Source organism: Dipodomys spectabilis, unplaced genomic scaffold (assembly GCF_019054845.1).
Source record: "Dipodomys spectabilis isolate Male_0828 unplaced genomic scaffold, ASM1905484v1 ptg000030l, whole genome shotgun sequence".
Lineage (NCBI taxonomy): Eukaryota > Metazoa > Chordata > Mammalia > Rodentia > Heteromyidae > Dipodomys > Dipodomys spectabilis.
Window position 1 is genome coordinate 8,495,413 of NW_024870707.1, and position 23,002 is coordinate 8,518,414.

Consider the following 23,002-nt stretch of genomic DNA (forward strand, 5'->3'; position numbering starts at 1 on the left):
CCAAAGTGGCGTGCTTGCGTCTTAGGGAGTGCGCAGGCGCGCTGCCCAGGGCGATGCGGCAGGACGTCGTCCACCCGGTGCAGTGAACACGGCCGCCCTGCGCCTCCGGGTTCGCGCTCGCCCAGAGCCCACCGCCACGTTTGCCAATCCTTGATCCCGTCCCGGTCTCCCCTTGCCCTTAACTGATCCACACTCCGCCTGTGCGCTATGGATCCCCAGCCGCCGGAAGCCTCGGCCGGCGTCGTCTCGGTTCCACACCTGCCGCCTGGCGCACATTCGGGGCCTGATGCGCAGGCTCTCAACGCAGGGGGCGACTCAGGTACGGGGGCCCCGGGCCGAGCTCGGGGGGAGGTCCCCTCTGCATGGAGTCCCGCGGGGAACGTAAAATACTCCCCGTAATCCGCGAAGCCGTCCCGTGTTTTCCTGTCTGGCCACCCGCGTCTTGCTGTCGGGTCCCATTTTTCTAGGCCTGTAGTAAGGCCCACGTCACTTGACACTTATAAAGCCTGTATGTTACTGTGCTCCACTACTGAGATAGGCCCCCTAACCAGGAGCACCATTTTAAACCACAGTTCATTTGCTTTAATCCTCAGAAATCTTGCCCAAGAAGTAGGGACAGTGACATCTCTATAGATGAGAGTTTAGGAATAAAGAACTCCCTGGGGACTGGGAATGTGGCTTAGTGGTAGAATGCAAGCCTGGCATACATGAAGCCCTGGGTTCGATTCCTCAGTACCACATAAACAGAAGAAAAAAAAAGCCGAAAGTGGGTGCTGTGGCTCAACTGATAGAGTGCTAAGCTTGAGCAAAAGAACCTCAGGGACAGTACCCAGGCTCTGAGTTCAAGCCCCAGAACGGGCAAAAAAATAAAGAACTCCCTGAGTGGTTCAGTGGTAGAGTGCCTGCCTACCATGCATGAAGCACTAGGTTCCATTCCTCAGTACCACATAAACAGCAAAAGCCGAAGTGGTGCTGTGGCTCAAGTAGTAGAGCATGAGCCTTGAGCACTGAAAGGCACAGGGACAGAGCCCAGGCCCTGAGTTCAAGCCACAGGACCAGCAAAAAACAAAACAACTTCCCCCCCCCAAAAAAAAAAATTCCCTTAGAGCTTTTTACTGTTCTTTAGGTGATTGGCTGAGGTTACAGCTACTGAAAAACCTTTTAATCAGCCAGGCACCTATGGCTTGCACTTGTAATCCTAGATATTCAGGAGTCTGCGATCTGAGGATCTCTGTTCAAAGCTAGCCAGAGCAGGAAAGTCTGGGAGACTCTTATCTCCAATTAACCACCAGAAAACCAGAAGTAGCGCTGTGGCTCAAGTGGTAGAGCACTAGCCTTGAGCTGAAGAGCTGAGGGACAGCACCCGGGCCCAGAGTTCAAGCCTCGTGATGGACAAAATAGAACAACAACAAAAACATCTCCACCTGCAGGGTCTAATGGTACTGCTTACCCTAGGAGGAAGGTTTTAAGGTGGTTATGTGTTCAGAGAGGAATCTGGGGACGTTAAGTAATTTGCTGTTACCTATATATAGCTGATTCCAGGTTTGGAGCCCAACCAGGCAAATTGGGAGCATATACAAATTTGGGAGTTTGTACTGACAGCCACTATACTGCTTCTCTTCAGGTTGCTGGGGAGCAAGCAAGTATACGGGAAACAAATGAAACAGTCTTAATCCTTGCATGCTGTTTCTCAATTTTTTTCATTGGCACTGTCTTGTGCACCAAGTTAAAAAGGACATTTCCTTACAGTGCCTCTACAATAGTGTGTGTGTGTGTGTGTGTGTGTGTGTGTGTGTGTGTGTGTGTGTGTGTGTGTGTGTGTTGGGGCTTCAATTCAGGGTTTGGGCATTGTCCCTTAGCTTTTTTTTTTTTTTTTTTTTTGTCGGTCGTGGGACTTGAACTCTGGGCTTGGGCGCTGTCCCTCAGCTCTACCACTTCAGCCACAGTGCCACTTCCGGTTTTCTAGTGGTTTATTGGAGATAAGAGTTTCATGGATATTTCTGCCCGGGCTGTCTTTGAACCTCAATCCTCAAATCTCAGCCTCCTGAGTAGCTAGGATTACAGGCATGAGCCACTGGCGCTCGGCTTGTCCCTTAGCTTTTTAACTCAAAGTTGGCACTCTACCAATTGATCCACAGCTCCACTTCTGGCTTTTTGGTGGTAATTGGAGATAAGAAGCTCATAGATTTTCCTGCCTGGGCTGGCTTGGAGCCCTGATCCACAGTTCTTCCCCTGAACTAAATCCCATGTTTTCATTGTAACATTTATATATATACATACACACACAATGTACCCTATCAACCTCACTCCCTCTATCACTCTCCCTTTCTCCTTAAAACAATTTCAACAGATTTAATTTTTCTTTTTTTTCAGATTTAATTTTTCTATTTTCATACAAACACACAAAGTACTTGAACCATGTTCACCATCACCCATGAAATTTTAATGCTAATATGCCATATATCTATGTATGCAATTGGCCAGAAACCTTTTTGGTATTCCTTAGCTAGTTTTCACTCCTTTGGAGCCAGTAATGTTCCCAAACATGCCCCAGGATAGCTTAATAAGTAACGCTGTACACAAATACCGAGAAATTTTCAGTTTGAATTAAGTTATGGAGTAGAATAAATACATTTATTCAATATCTATGAAGTGTTTATTCTGTGCATGATGCAACCTGGGGGAGGGGAGAGATGAGTCACTCTGTTCTCAAGGGAATTTTGGTCTGGTAAGAGAACTAAAATGTGCAAATATGTATCCAAATAGCCTAAGTAAGCATGTGATTGAAAAGTTGTAGTCGCTGGGGCACTGGTGTCTCATGCCTGCAGTCCTAGCCAACCAGGAGGCTGAGATCTGATGATCATGGTTTCAAGGCCAGCAGAAATCACTAAAAGCCAGAAATGGAGATGTGGCTCAAGTAGTAGAGTGGTAGCTAAACTTGACACAAAAGCTCAGGACAGTACCTAGGCCCTGAGTTCAAGCCCTAGGACTGGCACCCACAAAAAAAAAAAACTAGGGGAAGGCCAGATTGGTTGGCATGGGAGGTGGAGCTCAAATATACAACCTAATTTGAATTGTAGAGGTGAGAAAGAAGTCAGTAGCCAGCTCAGGCAGGAAAGTCCATGAGACTTATCTCCACCAGAAAACTAGAAGTGGCACTGTGGCTCAAAGTGGCAGAGTGCTAACCTTGAGCAAAAGAAGCTCAGGAACAGCTCCCAGACCCTCAATTCAAGCCCCATGATTATCTGGGGGAAAAAAAAGTGAAAAATTTTGTTTTTGTTTTGGGGCTTGAATTCAGGGCCTAGGTGATATTCCTAAGCTTTAAGTAGTTCATTGGAGAGGAGTCTCATGGACTTTCCTGCCTGGGCTGGCTTTGAACCACTATCCTCAGATCTCAGCTTCCTGAATAGCTAGGATTATAGGTATGAGCCACCAGCACCTGGCAACAATTTTAAATGTTTTTACTTTCTTCATTGTAAGTTGAATAAAGTCACTGACATGTGTTTGTTTTGTATTTGTATTAGTCATGTCTCATCTTTTAAAATTACATTTTAACAACCTCATTTGGACACTACTATTCATTGAGTCATTTATTCATTCAGACAATGTTAGGATTTAAACTCAAGAAGTCTTGACTCCAGGGGCTGGGAAGGTGGCTCAGTGGTAGAGTGCTTGCCTTGCATGCATGAAGCCCTGGGTTCAGTTCCTCAGCACCACGTAAGCAGAAAGAAAAAAGCTGGAAGTGGCACTGTGGCTCAAGTGGTAGAGCGCTAGCCTTGAGCTGAAGAGCTGAGGAACAGCGCCCAGGCCCAGAGTTCAGGCCCCATGACTGGACTCAAAAAAAAAGAGGGGGGGGGGCTGGGAAGGTGGCTCAGTGGTAGAGCGCATGCCTTGCATGCCAGAGGCCCTAGGTTCGATTCCTCAGTACCACATAAGCAGAAAAAAAAAGCCGGAAGTGGCGCTGTGGCTTAAGTGGTAGAGTGCTAGCCTTTAGTTGAAGAGCTGAGGGACAGCGCCCAGGCCCAGAGTTCAGGCCCCAAGACCGGACCCCTCCCCCACCCCCCAAAAAAAAAAGAATCTCAGGGACTTTCCTGCTTGGGCTGGCTTTGAACCTCATTCCTCACCTCTCAGCCTACTGAGTAGTTAGGATCACAAGCATGAGCCACCAGTATAAAGCACCAAAGCCGGGTGCTGGTGGCTCACGCCTGTAATCCTAGCTACTCAGGAGGCTGAGATCTGAGGATCGCGGTTCAAAGCCATCCCGGGCAGGAGAGACTGTGAGACTCCTATCTCCAGTAAACCACCAGAAAACCGGAAGTGGCGCTGTAGCTCAAGTGGTAGAGTGCTTGCCTTGAGCTGAAGAGCTGAGGGACAGCGCCTAGGCCCAAGAGTTCAAGCCCCACGGCCGACCAAAAAAAAAAAAAGCACCAAAATCTTTATTAAATCCCAGTTCACTTTTGGCCCAGTTCACATTTTTGGGGGTGTGGAGCTTTTAATGGAATGTTATGCTCCTTGTGGCAGGTGCTGTACATGCCATTGGTCCTATTGGCTTTTTTTTTTTTTTTTAATTTTATTTTATTTGTGAACATACTGTACAGAGGGGTTACAATTACATGGGCAGGATAATGAGTACATTTCTTACCAAGCATTGCAGCCTCCTCCTTTGGTTTACCCTTCACATCCCTTCCCAGCCTCCCCCCTCCCCCCCAATCCCAATCCTTCTCCCCCCCCCCCCCTGCACCGACGTTGTAAAGCTCGTTTTGGACATGACAACTTGTACTTTTCATTGTTGCAACAGGACCACCTGAATCCTTAAACAACTGGTTTTTCCCCATCTCCTCCACAAGTTATATGGACATCAAATATAGTGAAAGCAGGGGTTATACTGTGGGGGAGGGACATACATCCTATTGGGTTTTGTGATTTCTCAAATAGGGTTTCCTCACCACCACTTCCTGGACTGGTCTGAACCACTATCCTCCTATTTTCACTTCCTGTGTCGCTGGATGTTAAATGTACCACTTCTTTTTATTAGTTGAGATGGGGTTTGGCAAACTTGTTACCACAGTTGGCCGCAGTCCTGATTGCAGCCTCCCAAGTAGTTAGAACAGGTGTGATTCACTGTGTCTCCTGCCTACTGCCTCCCTCCCCCACCCCCACCCCCGTCTGTCTGTCTCTCTAGCTTTCTGTTGAGGTAACTGGGTTTGAATTCATGGCTTCACATTGTTAGGCAGGTGCTTCACCATAGGCACACCTCCATTTTCTTTTTTTTCTTTTTTTTTTGGGGGGGGTCCGGTTGTGGGGCCTGAATTCTGGGCCTGGGCACTGTCCCTCAGCTCTTCAGCTCAAGGCTAGCACTCTACCACTTGAGCCACAGCACCACTTCCAGCTTTTTTTCTTTTTGCTTATGTGGTGCTGAGGAATCGAACCCAGGGCCTCATGCATGCAAGGCAAGCACTCTACCACTGAGCCACCGTCCCAGCCCTATTTTCTTTTTTGTTCGTCGTGCAGCATGAACTCTGGGCCTGAGCGCTGTTCCTCAGCTCTTCATCTTAAGGTTAGCACTCTACCACTTAAGCCACAGTGCCACTTCTGCCTTTTTCTGCTTATGTGGTGCTGAGGAATGGAACCCAGGGCCTCATACATGCAAGGCAAACAGTCTACCACTGAGCCACCTTCCCAGCCCTTTTTTTTTTTTTTTGCACTGGTTATTTATTTTGTGTGTGTTGATACTGGAACTTGAACTCAGGGCTCTACTTAACTCTTTTGCTGACCTTCCACCATTGGAGCCACACTTCCACTTCTGGCTTTTTGCTCAGTAATTGTTATTAGAGTCTCACTGACCTTCCTGCCTGGACTGGTTTTGAACCTTGATCCTTAGATCTCAGCCTCCTAAATAGCCGTGATTACAGGCATGAGCCACTGGAGGCCAGCTTGAAGTGGTTATTTTTCAGATGAGATGTCTTGATTCCTGCTTGGGTATGTGCCTGGTCTGCAGATGACCTATTTTAGGAATCCTGTCATAGTGAATGACAGACCTGTGACACCACACTAAGCTTCTTTTTCATTGAGATTGGCACCTTGTGGACTTTTCTGCCTGAACTGCAATCCTCTCAATTTCAACCTACACTGCATTTGTGATGACAGGCATGTTCTACCAGCCCTTAGTTAAAGAGAGGTCTTGTGTGTGTTTGTGCTGGCCTGGAACCATGATCCTCCAGATCTGGATCTCCCAAGTAGCTGTTAATACAGGCCGAAGCCACTGGCACCTGGGTGTTTTTGTTTTTGTTGTTTTTTTAAGACAGACCCTTACTATGTAGTCAAGGCTGGTCTTGAGTTCAAGATCAGTTCAGTCTTTCTACCTCAGCCTCTGAGCGCTGAGATCACTCAACTTTATATTTTTCTCTCGTCTGGTTAATTGACTTTCTATGCTAGCCCCTCCTTGCTGGTCAATTGACTTTTCTTGTTTGTTTGTTTTTTTTGGTCCGTCATGGGGCCTGAACTCTGGGCCTGGGTGCTGTCCCTCAGATCTTCAGCTGAAGGCTAGTACTCTACCACTTGAGCGTCAGCCCCACTTCCAGCTTTTTCTGCTTATGTGGTGCTAAGGAATCGAACACAGGGCCTCATGCATGCAAGGCAAGCGCTCTTACCACTGAGCCACCTTCCCAGCCCTCAATTGACTTTTCTTTTTTTTTTTTTTGGGTCTGGTCGTGGGGCCTGAACTCTGGGCCTAGTTGCTGTCCCTCAGCTCTTCAGCTCAAGGCTAGCACTCTACCACTTGAGCCACAGCGCCATTTCTGGCTTTTTTCTTTTTGCTTATGTGGTGCTGAGGAATCGAACCCAGGGCCTTGAGCATGCAAGGAAAGCGCTCTACCTCTGAGCCACCTTCTCAGCCCCCTCAATTGACTTTTCTATCTGTGCTGTCTATGAACCTTGATCCTCTGTATCTTAGCCTTGTAAATAGCTAGAATTCAGGTGTATGGGCCATTGGCAGCAGGTTTCTATATTTTTGAATGGCCTTTTTTTCCAGCTTCATTTGACAGATTGTCCTAGGTTAACTAATGAGCTTTCTCAAGGGCTAGAATGTTTGTTTAAAGAGCAACTCTGCCCCCACATGGCAACAAGAGGAACTACCTCTAGGTGAAGGAGGATGGTGTCTGCAAACGTCCAGTGCTTGACAGAGAGGGAACTGTGAGACTGTAGAAAAGGCCCAATATATGTATGTTTTCTTTTTCTATTACATATGTGTAATTTGGTGCTGAGATTACAACACATACTCTACATACGTCATCCCCTAAATATTTTTCATTCTATTTATTTTTGTGCCAATCCTGGGGCTTGCATTCAGGGCCTCGGCACAATTTCTGATCTTTTTTTTGCTCAAGGTTAGTAGTGCTCTACCACTTGAGACACAGCTCTACTTTTTTTTTTTTTGGTGGTGGTGGTTAATTGGAGGTAGGCTGGTTTCATGAAGATCATATCCTCAGATCTCAGCTTCCTGAGTAGCTAGGATTACAGGCATGAGCTACCAGACACCTCGCTATTATTGTTGTTATTATTATTATTGCCAGTCGTGGGGCTTGAACTCTGGTGCTGTCCCTGATCTCTTCAGCTCAAGGCGAGCACTCTACTACTTGAGCTGCAATGCCACTTCCGGTTTTCTGGTGGTTAATTGGAGGTAAGAGTCTCACAGACTTTCCTGCCGGGCTGGCTTTGAACTGCAATCTTCAGATTTAAGCCTCCTGAGTAGCCTGGCTGGCACTGGGCCCTGGCTATTGTTTTAAATTTCTATTTACTTTTTTTTTGGTCTGATCGTGGGGCCTGAACTCTGGGCCTGGGCGCTGTCCCTCAGCTCTTCAGCTCAAGGCTAGCGCTCTACCACTTGAGCCACAGTGCCACTTCCAGCTTTTTTTTTTTTTTTTCTGCTTATGTGGTGCTGAGGAATCGAACTCAGGGCCTCATGCATGCAAGGTAAGCGCTCTACCACTGAGCCACCTTCCCAGCCCTCTATTTACTTTTTTTTGCAACACTGAGGTTGTTTTGTTTTTTTTTGTCAGTCATGGGGCTTGAACTTAAGGTCTATATGTTGTCCCTGAGCTTTTCTGCTCAAGGCTAGTGTCCTACCACTTTGAGCCATAGTGCCACTTCGGTTTTTGTTTGTTGTTTGTTGTTATTGATCATAAGGCTAAACTCTGGGCCTTGGCGCTGTCCCTCAGCTCTTCAGCTCAAGGCTAGCGCTCTGCCACTGGAGCCACAGCACAACTTCCGGTTTTCTGGTAGCTTATTGGAGATAAGAGTCTCACAGACTTTCCTGCCTGGGCTGGCTTTGAACCTCAATCTTCAGATCTCAGCCTCCTGAGTAGCTATGAGTACAGGCATGAGCCACTGGTGCCAGGTTAACAGTTTTTTTGTTGTTGGTGGGGGAGGGGGGCTTGAACTCAGAACCTGGGTGCTGTCCCTGATCTCCTCCACTTTGAGCTACAGCTCCACTTCTGGTTCTTGGTGGTTAATTGGAGATAAGAGTCTCATAGCTGCCAGGCACCGGTGGCTCACGCCTGTAACCCTAGCTACTGAGGAAGCTGAGATCTGAGGATCACGGTTCAAAGCCAGCCTGGGCAAGGAAAGTCTGTGAGACTCTTCTCTCCAATAAACCACTAGAAAAACCGGAAGTGGCACTATGGCTCAAGCGGTAGAGCGTTTGCTTTGAGCTGAAGAGCTGAGGGACAGTGCCCAAGCCCAGAGTTCAAGCCCCACGACCGACCAAAAGGAAAAGAGTCTCATAGCCTTCCCTGTTCAGGCTGGCTTTGAACCACAATTTTCAGATCTTAGCCTCCTGAGTAGCTAGGATTACAGGTGTGAACCACAAGCACCAACACTAAACTTACCTCAAAAGCTTGACAAATTATATACTTTGCATTCTTTTGTGTGTGTGTGTGTGTGTGTGTGTGCGTGTGTGCCAGTATGCCAATACTGAGGCTTGAACTCAGCATTGTCTGAACTTTTTTGGCTCAAGACTAGTTCTCTACCACTTTATACACAGCTCCACTTCTGGCTGGCTAATTGAAGAGTCTCATGGACTTCGCTACCTGGACTGGCTTTGAATCATGATCCTCAGATCTCAGCCTCCTACATAGCCAGGAGCTACCAAGGCCTATTTTATATTTTGCATTTTTTAAAATATTTTAAACTTTTTTTTTGTCTTTTCCTTTTGGGGACTAGGGTTTGAACCTAGGGCATTGTATTTGATAGGCAAACATTTTGCCACTGAGCTGCATCCCAGCCTTCTTTTTGTTTTTTGTTTTTGTGCTAGTCCTGGAGCTTGAAGTAAGGGCCTAGATGCTGTCCCTTAATTTTTATGCTCAAAGCTAGTGCAGTAACCACTTTCAGCCACAGGGCCATTTCTAATTTTTTGGTAGTTATTGGAGATGAGAGTCTCATGGATTTTTCTGCCTGCCTGGCTTTGAACCATGGTCCTCAGATCTCAGCTTCCTGAATAGCTAGGATTACAGATATGAGCTACTAGTGTCCAGCTTAGGGCACTTTTAAGGCACTTAAAGTGGGTTGTCTTTACAGTGAGAACAGCAGAATTAGCCCTGGTGGGCTGAATACTTGAGAGTGACAGTGAGAAATTCCTATTCCTAGGTCCAGTCTAAAACCAAGGTTTGAGATTCCAGGCCCAAACTCCTGAAGTCTCCTGCCAGGTCCTGCCACTGGTCCTCAGTGGCCGAATAAACATGGCATAGACTGCCAAAGGAGACTTATCACATAGCAGCCATGGAAAGACAGCTCCTCAGGACATCTTCAGCTGTCTTGGATGGGGGTACAGACATTGGTCTCAGTTAAATAGGGAGAATTGGGGGAAGGATCTGAGAAAAATTCGCATAGCTAAAGCAGTCTCAAATCACCCCTGTGGCTTGGGCAGCCCTTATCTCTGTGGAGTTCCTGAGTCTGTCATTCCTTTACACTAGGAATAAGTAGCCCCACTTTGAGTGGTCTTGTCTTGAGTTTCTTGTCTGTTTTCTTTCTTCCTTTTTTTTTTTTTTTGGGGGTCCGGTCATGGGGCCTGAACTCAGGGCCTGGGCGCTGTCCCTCAGCTCTTCAGCTCAAGGCTAGCACTCTACCACTTGAGCCACAGCGCCACTTACGGCTTTTTTCTTATGTGGTGCTGAGGAATCAAACCCAGGGCCTCAGGCATGCAAGGCAAGCGCTCTATCACTGAGCCAACTTCCCAGCCCAGTCTGTTTTCTTTCTTTGTTCTAGTTTTGCCTTTTGCCACAGGCAAAAGATCTTTGCTATAGATCCAAGGATCTATAGCTAAGAATAGTTTAGGTCAAAGTGCACAGAAGTGCGGAGGCTGCCTGCCCAGCTCGTATCCTGCTACCAGCTTTTCGATTGATTGCTCCTTACAAACTACAGAGCTGAGGTGGCCTGTAAGTCAGAAAGTTGGGTTGTAATATTTCATTCCTGAGACCTTGTTATGTCATCCCACTTTTTTAGGTTTGCTTTTCTTTTCCCCAACGCTCCTGGCCAGCTGCTTACTAATAAGTGGAGAGGGGCAGGTGTTTGAAGGCTGATGTGGCTTAAAGGCAGTGCCTGTGCAGGGTGTGGTGGGTGATAAGATGAGGAAGGTAATTTAGCTTCTCTATGGCTTGCAGAAGGAATTGGCTTCAGCCATCTGGAGCCCTGGGGACTGAGAGATACTGTTTCTAGGTGTTTATGTGGAACCATCTCCAGGACAGCTCACCTCACTGTCCTTTTCCTCCCCCCCCCCCCTCCCTCCCTCTCTCTCTCTCTGTATGTGTATATGCATGTAGGTATGTACATGCACGCACCACTCACACGCACCAGTACTAGGGTTTGAACTCAGGACCTGGGTTCCCCTGGATGCACGAGGCTGATACTCTACACTCCAGACACAGCTCCATGTCTGGCTTTTTGCTTGTTTTTTTTTTTTTTTTTGTCGGTCGTGGGGCTTGAACTCTGGGCCTGGGCGCTGTCCCTCAGCTCTTCAGCTCAAGGCAAGCGCTCTACCACTTGAGCTACAGCACCACTTCCGGTTTTCTGGTGGTTTATTGGAGATAGGAGTCTCACGGTCTTTCTTGCCCGGGCTGGCTTTGAACCGCGATCCTCAGATCTCAGCCTCCTGAGTAGCTAGGATTACAGGCATGAGCCACCAGCGCCCGGCTGGCTTTTTGCTTGTTAATTGGAGAGAAGAGTCATGGACTTTCCTGCTCAGGCTGGCTTTGAACTACAATCCTCAGATCTCAGCCTCCCTGAGTAGCTAGGATTATGGATGTGAGTCACCAGTGCTTCTTGGCTCCATAGTTGTCATGCTGTGAGATTAGTCTCACCTGCTGAATGACACTTATCTGGTATGCGTAAGACATTGTGGATCTCTTATGTTTTAACACTGAGGTGAAGCACAACCTGTCTGCCTCCTCCTAGGAACTAGTGTCAGCTTTACTAGGACAGTGTGGGAAAGGATTATGTATCGTGCTAGTGCTCGAATTCTCTTCCTACGTGCTGTCCCTTAGTTTTCCCACTTAAGGCCAGTGCTCTGCCACTTAAGCCACAACTCCACTTGGGCCCTTTTTGGAGGTTAATTGCAGATAACAATCTTTTGGACTGTTGGGGCAGGGTAGGGCTGGTCTGAAACCTAGCTCACCCAGAGAAGATCCTTTAGAATGCAGAATGGAATGGTAGAGAGGGTGAGCCTTTTCACACCCTTTTCTCCCTACCATTCAGATCTTAGTTTCTGCATTCTCCAAATGCACAGCAATCCTGGCATCCAGCCTAGGTGGGAGAGGGAGAAAGGACTGATTTCCTTAAGCTTCACTCTGAAAATAACCCAGCTGGCTCTGCTCAGGAACAAGGAGTTCCTGAGAGTGTTGGCACCTGGTAGTGTTGATGTCCAGTTGTCCCATTGGAACTGTGTCTCCCTCCCACTTCCCTTTCTCTACCCAAGAATCCGTGAAGGGAATTCCACTGGGGGGGGGAGGGGACTCTGGCCCCCTGGGGGGTTGGGAGGTCCTGGATGGTGGAAAAGTCTATCTGTAATCTTTCTGATCCATTCTAGAAAAAGGTTGTCTTGGAGGCTTAGCATTGGAATGTTTAGTACAAGTCTAGGCCTAGTATCTTCTGGATGCCTGATTCCTAGCTCCCCGACATCCTGGCGCCAGCAACAGGGGATGGGGGCGGGGGCGTCCACCTCAACCCTCCTGTCCAAACAGATCCATCCTAAATCACAGAGAAGAGTGAGTTAGAGTAAGTCAGCAAAATTAATGAAGCGAAGGACTGAAGGATTGTAGCCGGTGCTGCGTGAGGAATTAACAGAAAGAAACTCAAGATGAGTCTTGAAAGACCAGTGGTTAAGCCCCGAGAGGGAGTGAAGGATGGCACCAAGGAGGCTGGGGGCCGAGGGAGGGGGCAGAAGCTGGACCTCGGACACAGGACGCTCGGACTGCAAGTGGCGGTGTCCTGAGCTGTGCCAGGGGCCAGCGAATGGCCGTGTGGGGGTAGCCGCCGGCTGGAGTGAGCTGATGAGGCCAGCACCTGCTCGCTCAGCCCTCCCGGCGTCCAGCCCTAAGGGGGCCTCAGGGGCAGACCTCTTTCCAGCCTGGAAGGACCCCGTAGAGACGGTGCTAGACTTGGTTGCTCTGAAGGGGGAGCTCCGGGTTCCGCCCCTCGGGGCGGGCCGGGGCGGAGCTCCGCGCCACTTCCCCGCGGCCGCGCCCGTCTGGCGGCAGTCAGCGGCGGAAGCGCGCGGAGCCGCCCAGTCCCGGACGCCGGCGAGTGGCGAGGTCCAGGCGCGGTCCAGCTGCCACCGATCGATCCTTTGCCGCCTGCTTCGTTCTCCCGTCCCGCAGGCACCATGAGCCAGGACGCCGAGGTGGACCTGAAGGAGGTGGAGCTGAACGAGCTGGAGCCCGAGAAGCAGCCCATGAACGCGGCGGCGGGCACGGCCGTGGCCGTGCCGGGCGGCGGGGAGAAGAACGGCCTGGTGAAGATCAAGGTGGCCGAGGACGACGCGGAGGCGGCGGCCAAGTTCACGGGCCTGTCCAAGGAGGAGCTGCTGAAGGTGGCCAGCAGCCCCGGCTGGGTGCGCACGCGCTGGGCGCTGCTGGTGCTCTTCTGGGTCGGCTGGCTGGGCATGCTGGCGGGCGCCGTGGTCATCATCGTGCGGGCGCCGCGCTGCCGCGAGCTGCCGGCGCAGCGCTGGTGGCACAAGGGCCCCCTCTACCGGGTGGGCAACCTGCAGGCCTTCGAGGCCGGCCAGACGGGCAGCCTGGAGGGTGAGTGTCCCGCGCCCACCCCCTGTCCCGTCCCTCTCCCCGTCCTCCCAGTACCTCGCCCTTCCTGCATGCTCGATCTCCTAGCACTCAGTTCCTCCGGACCACTCCTCCCCAGTGCTCGCTCCTTTCTTTGAAGGAGATCAACCCCACCCCTATTCTTCCACCCAGACCGCTGACTCAGCATTCTTCCGCCCCTTCCCCCCCCCCCCCCCCAGCCAGTCACAACTGGTTTTTGAAGTAACCAGCCAGGCTCCTTGCATCAGCTACTCGGTCTTGTGATCCACCCCTCCCCCCTTACACCCTCAGTTGGGGGAAGGTGGAGGAAAGAATGGCGGTGGTGGGAACCCCTCCGAGTAGCCTCCCTAGAGTATCCCCTCCCCCCCATTTCAGGTCTGAAAAAGCATCTCGACTACCTGAGCACTCTGAAGGTGAAGGGCCTCGTGTTGGGCCCGATTCACAAGAACCAGAAGGATGATCTGGCTGGGACCAACTTGAAACAGATCAACCCGGCCCTGGGCTCCCAGGAAGACTTTAACAGCCTGCTACAATCTGCCAAGAAAAAGAGTGGGTGTCCTCGCCCAGACCAAGGGAACAATGGGAAAAAGGGGTTGGCCTTCTGACCAGAAGAAAAGCAGGATAGATTTCCCCCCACCCCTCAGCTCCCAACTGGCTTAGAATTTCCCCAGGGCAGGAATTTAGATTTTCATGCTAGAACAGATTTGTTAAGTAGGCTCAAGAGCTTTTTAACTTGCCTGGACAATCTTGAGCTGATCATTTAATTTCTTGGTTTTACTGCTTCTATTTGCAAAATGTCCATATTTATTTATTTTTGCTTAATCTGTGGATTTCCCACCATCCCTTCTTAGCCTACTACCCAGTGGGGTTGAAACTCGTAAAACCACTGTGTATCCTTTGGGGGCTGGGGGGGGGGGGGGGGAGACACCAATACTGTGTTATAACTCCAGAATCATGTTTGAAAGTGTTGGGTTTGGGGCTAGAAGCCCAGGGCCCATAGCTTACCTTCTCTGCTGTGCTATAACCACTTTGGCAAGGTTCTTTCAGATCCAACACTTAGCAGATTTATGTGTTCAAATCTCGCTTTTCCATCATTTTAGGCATTCACATCATTCTGGACCTCACTCCCAACTATGGGGGCCAGAACTCATGGTTCCTCCCCAGTCAGGTTGACACCGTGGCCAGCAAGGTGAAGGTGAGTATGTTGGAGGTAATGTCTGATGGTGACCACATGCCAGAATTGTGTTTGCCCTTTCACATCAAGCTCTGTACACCCTACCTGGTTCTGAAAAGCAAAACCAACTGCTAGTGTAGCCAGGTTAGGATAGGAACTGTGTATCTTGTGGCTTTCTTTTCTTGATTGTAAGACAGTTCCAGGAAGGGAATTTCTCAGATGTCAGTCTGAAGTTTGATTCTTTTATTCTTTCTGGGATAGGAAGTCCTTTTATTCTTTCTGGGATAGGAAGTCCTTTCTTTCTCTGTGGGTTGTTTGATGTGGTTGGAATGGAGCCCAGTCTGAGATGGTAAGCACTGGGGTCTTACTCTGTGTCTAGAACTATGCCAAGTATTTTATAGATGTTTTCTAATTCTCTGCATAACCATAGCAAGCATCTTTTATTCCTAATCTGAGGGTTGGGAACTTCTTGTGCCTAAGATTTGAAGTTCCAAGTAGTCCTACCTCTCTAATTTGCCTTTCTCAAAGTAGTGGGTTAAACTGGGTGTTGGTGGCTCATGCCTGTAATCCTAGCTACTCAGGAGACTGAAATCTGAGGATTGTGGTTTTTTTTTGGTCTGGTTGTGGGGCCTGAACTCTGGGCCTGGGCGCTGTCCCTCAGCTCTTCAGCTCAAGGCTAGTGCTCTACCACTTGAGCCACAGCGCCACTTCCGACTTTTTTTTTCCTTTTTGCTTATGTGGTGCTGAGGAATCGAACCCAGGGCCTCAGGCATGCAAGGCGAGCGCTCTACCACTGAGCCACCTTCCCAGCCCCATTGTAGATTACTTTTATTAGCTATTGTCCTGTTTTGTGGAACTTAGTGATTGGCTCTTTGTCTGTCTGTCTGTCTCTTACTTTCTTTTTTTTTGGTCAGTTGTGGGGCTTGAACTCTGGGCCTGGGTGCTATCCCTCAGCTCTTCATCTCAAGGCGAGCAGTCTACCGTGTGAGTCACAGCGCCACTTCCAGTTTTCTGAGTGGTTTATTGGAGATTAGTCTTATGGACTTTCCAGCCCAGGCTGGCTTTGAACCATGATCCTCAGATCTCAGCCTCCTTGAGTAGCATGTCTCTTTCTTGCATCATGACTAAAATTTTCTGTGAGTGAAGTGAGCCACTGGTTTCATACCTAAGTTCCATCTGGCCTATTACCAGTCATGACTGGCTTCCTCATTCCACCTGGACCTTGGTATTTCTTTGTTCTGTTACCTTAACTGGGGCCTTGTCCACAGACTTGTCAAAATGAAAATCCCCTTATACAACTAATTGATACTAATAAAAAAAAAATGGGGAAAGAATGAGGGGCCTCTGTAATGCCTCCTCTCTTCAGCTTATACTCACTAATCAGTGGAAAATTAATGTGTCAGTATGAAAAGAAAATGTAGATGTTGGCCACAGGAGGTCAAAGTTCAAAGTCCAGATTGTGAAGAAGAGGCAGAAGTCTGCTCTGGAGAAAAAGCTCCTACCCAGCACTCCCACATAATCTCCTTTGCACTCCTGACCTCTTAGAAGATAGAATAGTCCAGCTGGGTGCCAGTGGCTCACACCTATAATCCCAGGCTGAGATCTGAGGATCTCGGTTCAAAGCCAGCCCAGGCAGAAAAAGTCCATGAGACTTATCTCCAATGAACCACTGGAAAACTGGTAGCAGCGCTGTGGTTCAAGTGGTAGAGTGTTTGCCTTGAGCTGAAGAGTTCAGGGACAATGCTCAGGCTCAGACAGTTCAAGCCCCATGACCGACCAAAGGAAAAAAAAAAGATGTACGGGGGCTAGGAAGGTAGCTCAGTGGTAGAGCGTTTGCCTTGCATGCCTGAGGCCCGGGGTTCGATTCCTCAGCACCACATAAGTAAAATGAAAAAAGCTGGAAGTGGTGCTGTGGCTCAAGTGGTAGAGCACTAGCCTTGAGCTGAAGAGCTGAGGGACAGTGCCCAGGCCCAGAGTTCAGGCCCCACGACTGGACCCCCCCCCCCCCCAAAAAAAAAAAAAAAAAGATGTACGGAGGGACTTCAGTTTCTTAAGTCAGGTAATGACTACATTCCTTCTTGGACAATGTCACCCCTTCCTTTGCACTTTTAGTTTTTCCCTCCTGTCTCACCCCCTTTTGTGTGTTTGTTGTGTCCTGAGGCTGGAACTCAGGACTTGCATGCTGTTCCTGAGTTTTGTTGCTCAAGGCTAGCACTCGGCCAGTTGTGCCACAGCTACATTCCCAGCTGTTTTGGTGCTTAATTGGAGATAAGAATCTTGGGCTTTCTTGGCTTGAGTTGACTTTGAACCTTGACCCTTAGGTCTCAGCCTCCTGAATAGTTAGGATTACAGGCATTAGCCACTGGTGCCTGTTAGGAGTAGAGCTTCTAATGTCCCTCACCTCAGCTCTTGTAGCCAGAGTTCTACAGATTCATAAAGGGCAGAACAAAAGTGAGAGGCAGATCCTGACCTTTGCTTGGTAGCTGTCTCTATCTGAGGCAAATCTTGAACCTGTTGCATTTAGATAGGATAGGACTCCTTAGTCCTTTGGCCCTTGCTAATTGCTAGGAAACCTTTTTTGTTGTTATTGTTGGTTGCGGGGCCTTGAACTCTGGGCCTGGGCGCTGTCCTTCAGCTCTTTAGCTCAAGGTGAGCCCTCTACATTTTGAGCCACAGCGCTACTTCTGGTTTTCAAGTTACTAGTGGGGAGAGGAATGACTGGGGGAAAAAATAGGGCTATTCTGATCAAAGTATAATACATGCACATCTCAAATTCCATGAAGAAGCCCCTTGGTACAACTGATACACAGTGGGAAAAAATCCAACCAAAAATAGAATGTAAACCAAGCTCTGGGAGTGAGGGTGAAATGAGGGTAAATGCAGTCTAAGGAGGTTATTTGCGTGTATGAAAATGCAACAGTGAAACCTGTTGAAATTGGTTCAGGAAGGAAGAGAAGGTGATAAAGGAGAGTGAGGGAAGGAGAGAGTTGATCAGGATACATTGTTTGCATGTATGGACATGTTAGGAAACTGAGTAAGGAGGGTATTAGAATAAAGAAAGCAGAAAATAATCTCAACAGACCATCTCAGCTTTACTGGAGAATTGAAGAGGGACTCCAGGGTGACCTGAGGAGAGTTGGGAAACATGAGGCATGGGGTAATGGCACCAGGGGTGGAGGGGCTTAAGTAGGGTAATGGTTAGGGGCAGGGTCACAGGGAACTGAGGATTCAGAGTTTGGCAGGGTCACAGGCAGCTGAGGATTTAAAGAGTTTGTGGGGGAGATCTGGCAGGTCTGGCTATCTGTTGTTTGAGCAAGTCTCCTGCCCTGTTTTCTGAGAGTTCAGGTGCCTGTCACCTGAGGCTAGGGTATAGGAATGGGAGAAGTGTGGGGAAAATCCCCTAGGGGGAAGGGAATCAGTGGGCCAAGCAGTGAGAGCAATACTGAGTTATGAAAACAAAGCAGATTCCCACCCCACATCGGAATGAGCCTCAGATGGAAAGGGAAGCCAAAGGAGAGGGTCAGATAGAACCGAGAAAGGGAAGAAAAGGTAGGGGGAGTTTTATAGTATATGTTGAAGAACCCAGAGCTTCAGTCTGGGGACTTTTCTACGGAGCCAGACTCTTTTCAAATCTGATGCTGTGCTTTGAATTTCAATCTTCCCTTCTTGGCCTTGTTCCTACAAGCTTTTGTACTCCCGCTCTCGCCAGGCCTCAAGAAGCTAGCAGGAGAGCAAGTACATTTGTCTTGAGGTCTTCATTGGCTGTCGTTCAGGTCCTGTCTCTGCTGCTCACTTATTATGATCTTAAATGTGTCTCCTTGCTTCTCTGAGGAGCATTCCTCTTTTCCAAAATAGAGGTTACTGATATTCTGCATGCTAAGTGTTAAATGTCATTATATCCATGGACACGTACTTTTAAGCCTTTACTGTGCTATTAGAGATGAAACTGTGATTGGCCAGGGGCAGAAATAGAAAAGTAAAATGCTACAACATACTAGGAAGGTTGACTGGAGGTTAGAGCTAGAGGGACTGGAGGGATTACTGAGCCTTTGTGACTTTGGGAGAGAGAGACCTAGACAAGGCTAGCTGTTCCTAGATGGGGGGACTGAGTGGATGGTGGGTGATGATGATCGCCTGAGTATTGATCTTTCTTTGTTCTCATGCCACTTCCAGGAAGCTCTGAAATTTTGGCTGAAGGAAGGTGTGGATGGGTTCCAGGTTCTTGATGTAGGGAATCTGACGGTGAGTACACCTTCTACTTGACAGGCAAAGCTTGAGTGATAACAGAGGGGGTTTTGGTCAGATGGTATAATGTTATAATGTTCTTGTCTAATGCTTTCTTCTGCCCCCTCTTCTCTCTCTCTCCCTCTCCTCTCCTCTCCCTCCCTCCCTCTCTCCCTTCCTCCCTCCTAGGATGCATCCTCATACTTGACTGAATGGCATAATATCACCAAGAGCTTCAGTGAAGACAAGTAAGTGCCAGGCCTCCTCTCCCAGACACAGCTTCCATTGTGGGACCCCTCCATAGAGTGCTAGTACCTGAGAAAGGGAGTTTTATTTCATTCAGAGAACTTGACACCTCTGCCCCTGTGCTGTGCAGGCTGTTGATTGCAGGAACCGAGTCCTCAGACCTGCAACAGATCATGAGCCTGCTGGACGCCACCAAGGACCATCTGCTGCTGACTAGCTCATATCTGTCACAGCCCAATGGTATAGTGTTGAACACCAAATTCCTAGTCACCCAGTTCCTGAATGCCACCGACAATCACTGGTGTAGTTGGAGCGTAAGTACTGTGCTGGCCAGGGGCGGGAGTTCTCTGCAAGGAAAGGGTTGGTGGACTCTGGAGGCAGAGGTGGCTTCTGGGGTCACACGAGTTTGTCGTCTTTGCAGTTGTCCCAGGCAGGACTCATGACTACCTTCATACCGGCTCAGCTCCTCCGACTCTACCAGCTGCTGTTCTTCACCCTGCCTGGGACCCCTGTTTTCAGTTATGGAGATGAGATTGGCCTGCAAGCAGCTCCTGGACAGGTACCGCTTACCCTTTGTCCAGTGCAGGGGGGGGATGGTGTCTATCTGTGGATGGCAGCAGATATCAGGCTTTTGGTAGAAATACCATTAGTTCTTTTTTTTTTTTTTTTTTTTGTCTGTTGTGGGCTTGAACTCTGTGCCTGGGCGCTGTCCCTGCACTCTTCAGCTCAGGGTGAGTGCTCTACCACTGGAGCTACAGTGCCACTTCCGGTTTTCTAGTGGTTTATTGGAGATAAGAGTCTCATGGACTTTCCTGCCTGGGCTGGCTTTGAACCGTGATCCTCATATCTCAACCTCCTGAGTAGCTAGGATTACAGGTGTGAGCCACCAGTGCCTGGCTCATTAATTCTTCGTCAATCTCCTTATCATTATCTGAATGCCCTTGACCTAGATTAATTATGCATATACATGTGTGCTGGTCCAGGGCTGGGCACTCTCCCTGAGCTTTGTGCTAAGGCTAGTGCTCTACCACTTGAGTCACAGCGCCACTTGAGTAGTTTATTGGAGTCTTACACTTCTTGTCCTGGCTGGCTTTGAACTGCCATCCTCAGTTCTTAGCCCCCCTGAGTAGCTAAGATTACAGGCATGAGCCGCTAGCACCCGACTATTCCTGAGGTTTTGTGCTGGGGTCTAGCACTCTAACCATTTGAGCCATAGCTCCATTTCCTGCTTTTTGTTGGATCATTGGAGATAAGAGTCTCACGGACTTTCCTGCACAACTTGGCTTTGAACCATGATACTCAGATCTCAGCTTCCTGACTAGCTAACATTGTAGACCTGAGCCACTAGTGCCTGGCTTTGAACCTGATTTTTTTTTTTTTTGCCAGTCTTGGGGCCTGAACCTAGGGCCTGGACACTGTCTCTGAGCTACTTTTGCTTAAGGCTATCACTCTACTACTTGAGCCATAGTGCTACTTCTGACATTTTCTGTTTATGTGGTACTGAGGAATTGAACCCAGGGCTTAATGCATGCTAGGCAAGCACTCTACCACTAAGCCACATTCCCAGCCCTAAACCTAGTTTTTAAAAATTCTTATTCTTTCTGTTCTCCAGCCTTTGGAGGCCCCGATCATGCTGTGGAATGAGTCCAGTCTCCCTAACAACATAGGATTTGTGACTGCTAACATGACTGTGAAGGTAAGGGTAGTTTAGATGACCTGGAGGGGGTGCACAGGAGAGGAGGCTTGTAGAAGTCTGCGCCCAGGACAGCCCCTCAACTGTTCCTCCTGTGTTTCTATCATTCTCAGGGCCAGAGTGAAGACCCTGGCTCCCTCCTTTCCCTGTTCCGGAGGCTGAGTGACCTGCGGGGTAAGGAACGCTCCCTGCTGCATGGGGACTTCCACGTAATCTCCTCAGGGTCTGGCCTTTTCTCCTACGTTCGCCACTGGGATCAGAACGAGCGCTTCCTGGTGGTACTCAACTTTGGCAGTGTGGGCCAGCCAGCCAAGCTAAGAGCTTACAACCTGCCAGCTAGCACCAGCCTGCCAGCTACGGCCAACCTGTTGCTTAGTACCCAGCCAAGCCGTGAGGAGGGCATCACCCTGGAGCTGGCAAACTTGAACCTGGATCCTCACGAGGGGCTACTGTTGCGCTTCCCTTATGTAGCCTAATCCCACTTAGCCAGGACCTGTCACCCTCCCTGTCCCTTCCCAGGCCTTTTTGAGTTCTGGTTTTCCTTCTCTTTTTACAAACTTCGCAGATTACAGATGAACTCCCCAGTAGGTTGTTTTCTGCCATGAAATAAATGTACCCCTGCCTGGTGAAGTCTCATTTCCCCTGTCACAGCAGGAATTTCTCTTCTCTCCTGGGTCTTTCCCATACTGATCTCAGCCAGAGAGTGTCATACATATGCTTCAAGTCCTACATTGGTCACTTAGGGAACATCATGGCCCAGAGAAGAACAGCCCTGCCAAGGTCAATATCAAGGTGTCAAGGGCTAGGACCAGCATGAGTGGTTCCACACTCAGGCTGGAGTTCTGGAGGTCTTAGGTTTTACCTCACTGGCTCTTAAACATCTCCTCAGAGAAGATGACCAGCCAGGTGTGTTCAGATTCTCTTGTTTTTTGGACTTGGCATTTCATGGAGAAAGAATGGAGAGAGGGGATGTCTTGGTTTCCTAAAGGTTCACCTAAAGTGCACTAGTGATCAGATCCTTCATGAACAACAGTACAGGGAACCAAGAACAGATGTCCCTGCCCTGAGGTCAAGCCCCGGGACTGGGGTGGGGGGGAATAAAAACATATATCCTGTCTCCTTGGGCTCATATTCTTGAGGAAGTTTATTGGAGCCTTTGGAGTTTATCACACCACCTGTAGAGCTGACCTCTGGTCCCTCCCAGAGGTGGAAAAGAGGTAATAGAAATAAGATTTATAAGCTGGGCACTGGTGGCTCATGCCTATAATCCTAGCTTCTCAGGAGACTGAGATACGAAGATTGTGGTTGGAAGTCTGGCCCAAGCAGAAAGTCTGTGAGATTATTATTTCTAGCTAAGCCACAAAAACCTAGAGCTGGGTACCAATGGCTCATGCCTGTAATCCTAGCTGCTTAGGAGGCTGAAATTTAGGGATTGCTGTTCATAGTCAGCCTAGGCAGAAAGCTCCTCTTGAGACTCTTATCTCCAATTTACCACTTAAAAACTGGAAGTGGCATTGTGGCTCAAGTGGTAGAGTGCTAGTCTTAAGCACAGAGAGGCTCAGAGACAGCACCTAGTCCCTGAGTTAAAGCCCTACAACTGACAACAAAAAAAATGTATAAGTGGAGCTGTGGCTTGTGTGTTAGAGCACCAGCCTTGAATAAAATAAGAATGGGAGGCCCAGGAGAGCCAGGATCTGGTGGCTCACAACTGTAATCCTAGCTACTCAGGAGGCTGAGATTTAGGGATTGCGGTTCATAGCATGCCCTGGCAGAAAACTCCCCTTGAGACTCTTATCTCCAATTAACCACCAGAAAACTGGAAGTAGAGCTGTGGCTCAAAGTGGTAGAGTGCGAGCCTTTAGTGAAAAAGCAAAGGGACAAGACACATGACTGGCTGACAAACAATGGAAGGCTGTAAATTCAACTCAGTACTGGCACAGAAGAGACATTCGAGTATGAGGAGGATGGTGAGCAATGTTTTAGGAGGAAAAGTAAAAGTAGAAACATGTTTGGGGGCAGAGTGATCTAGAAGCTTAGAGAAGGTTTTGTGTGGAGTGGACCTGAATAAAAGACCTAAGGTGAGTGAGGGGTCTGCATAGGTGCCCTGCAGTGGGAGGTGCTGGGTTTTTCTTGAGGGAGGGTGGGTAGTCTGAACAGTAGACTGGCAGGTCCTGGAGGGCATGGTAAGTTAGGCACAGAACACAGATTTGGACGAACTACAGGGTTGCCAGGCACCAGTGGCTCACACCAGCAATTTTAGCTACCCAGGAAGCTGAGGATGGAGGTTGGAAGCCAGCCTGGGTAGAAAAGTCCATGAGACTCTTCAACTACCACCAACCTGGAAATGGAGGTATGGCT

General features: G+C 48.8%; 1 protein-coding gene across 1 annotated transcript; it reads left to right on the forward strand.

Moving 5' to 3' along the window:
* The first annotated feature begins 123 nt into the window (after window positions 1–123).
* Window positions 124–21,274, forward strand: Slc3a2 (solute carrier family 3 member 2). The gene is made up of 10 exons (XM_042676044.1): window positions 124–319; window positions 12,867–13,292; window positions 13,683–13,856; window positions 14,408–14,502; window positions 18,655–18,723; window positions 18,895–18,953; window positions 19,082–19,265; window positions 19,373–19,510; window positions 20,564–20,647; window positions 20,758–21,274. The coding sequence occupies exons 1-10, from the start codon at window positions 208–210 to the stop codon at window positions 21,118–21,120; spliced, it is 1,704 nt and encodes a 567-aa protein (XP_042531978.1). The 5' UTR covers window positions 124–207; the 3' UTR covers window positions 21,121–21,274.
* The last annotated feature ends 1,728 nt before the right edge of the window (window positions 21,275–23,002 follow it).

What these genes read in the sequence shown, in the direction of transcription:
- Slc3a2 (XM_042676044.1), top strand. Translation starts at nt 208, where the DNA reads ATGGATCCCCAGCCGCCGGAAGCCTCGGCCGGCGTCGTCTCGGTTCCA. An exon ending in CCAGACGGGCAGCCTGGAGG is followed by an intron (nt 13,293 to 13,682) that starts GTGAGTGTCCCG and finishes CCCCCATTTCAG; the next exon opens with GTCTGAAAAAGCATCTCGAC. An exon ending in CCGTGGCCAGCAAGGTGAAG is followed by an intron (nt 14,503 to 18,654) that starts GTGAGTATGTTG and finishes TGCCACTTCCAG; the next exon opens with GAAGCTCTGAAATTTTGGCT.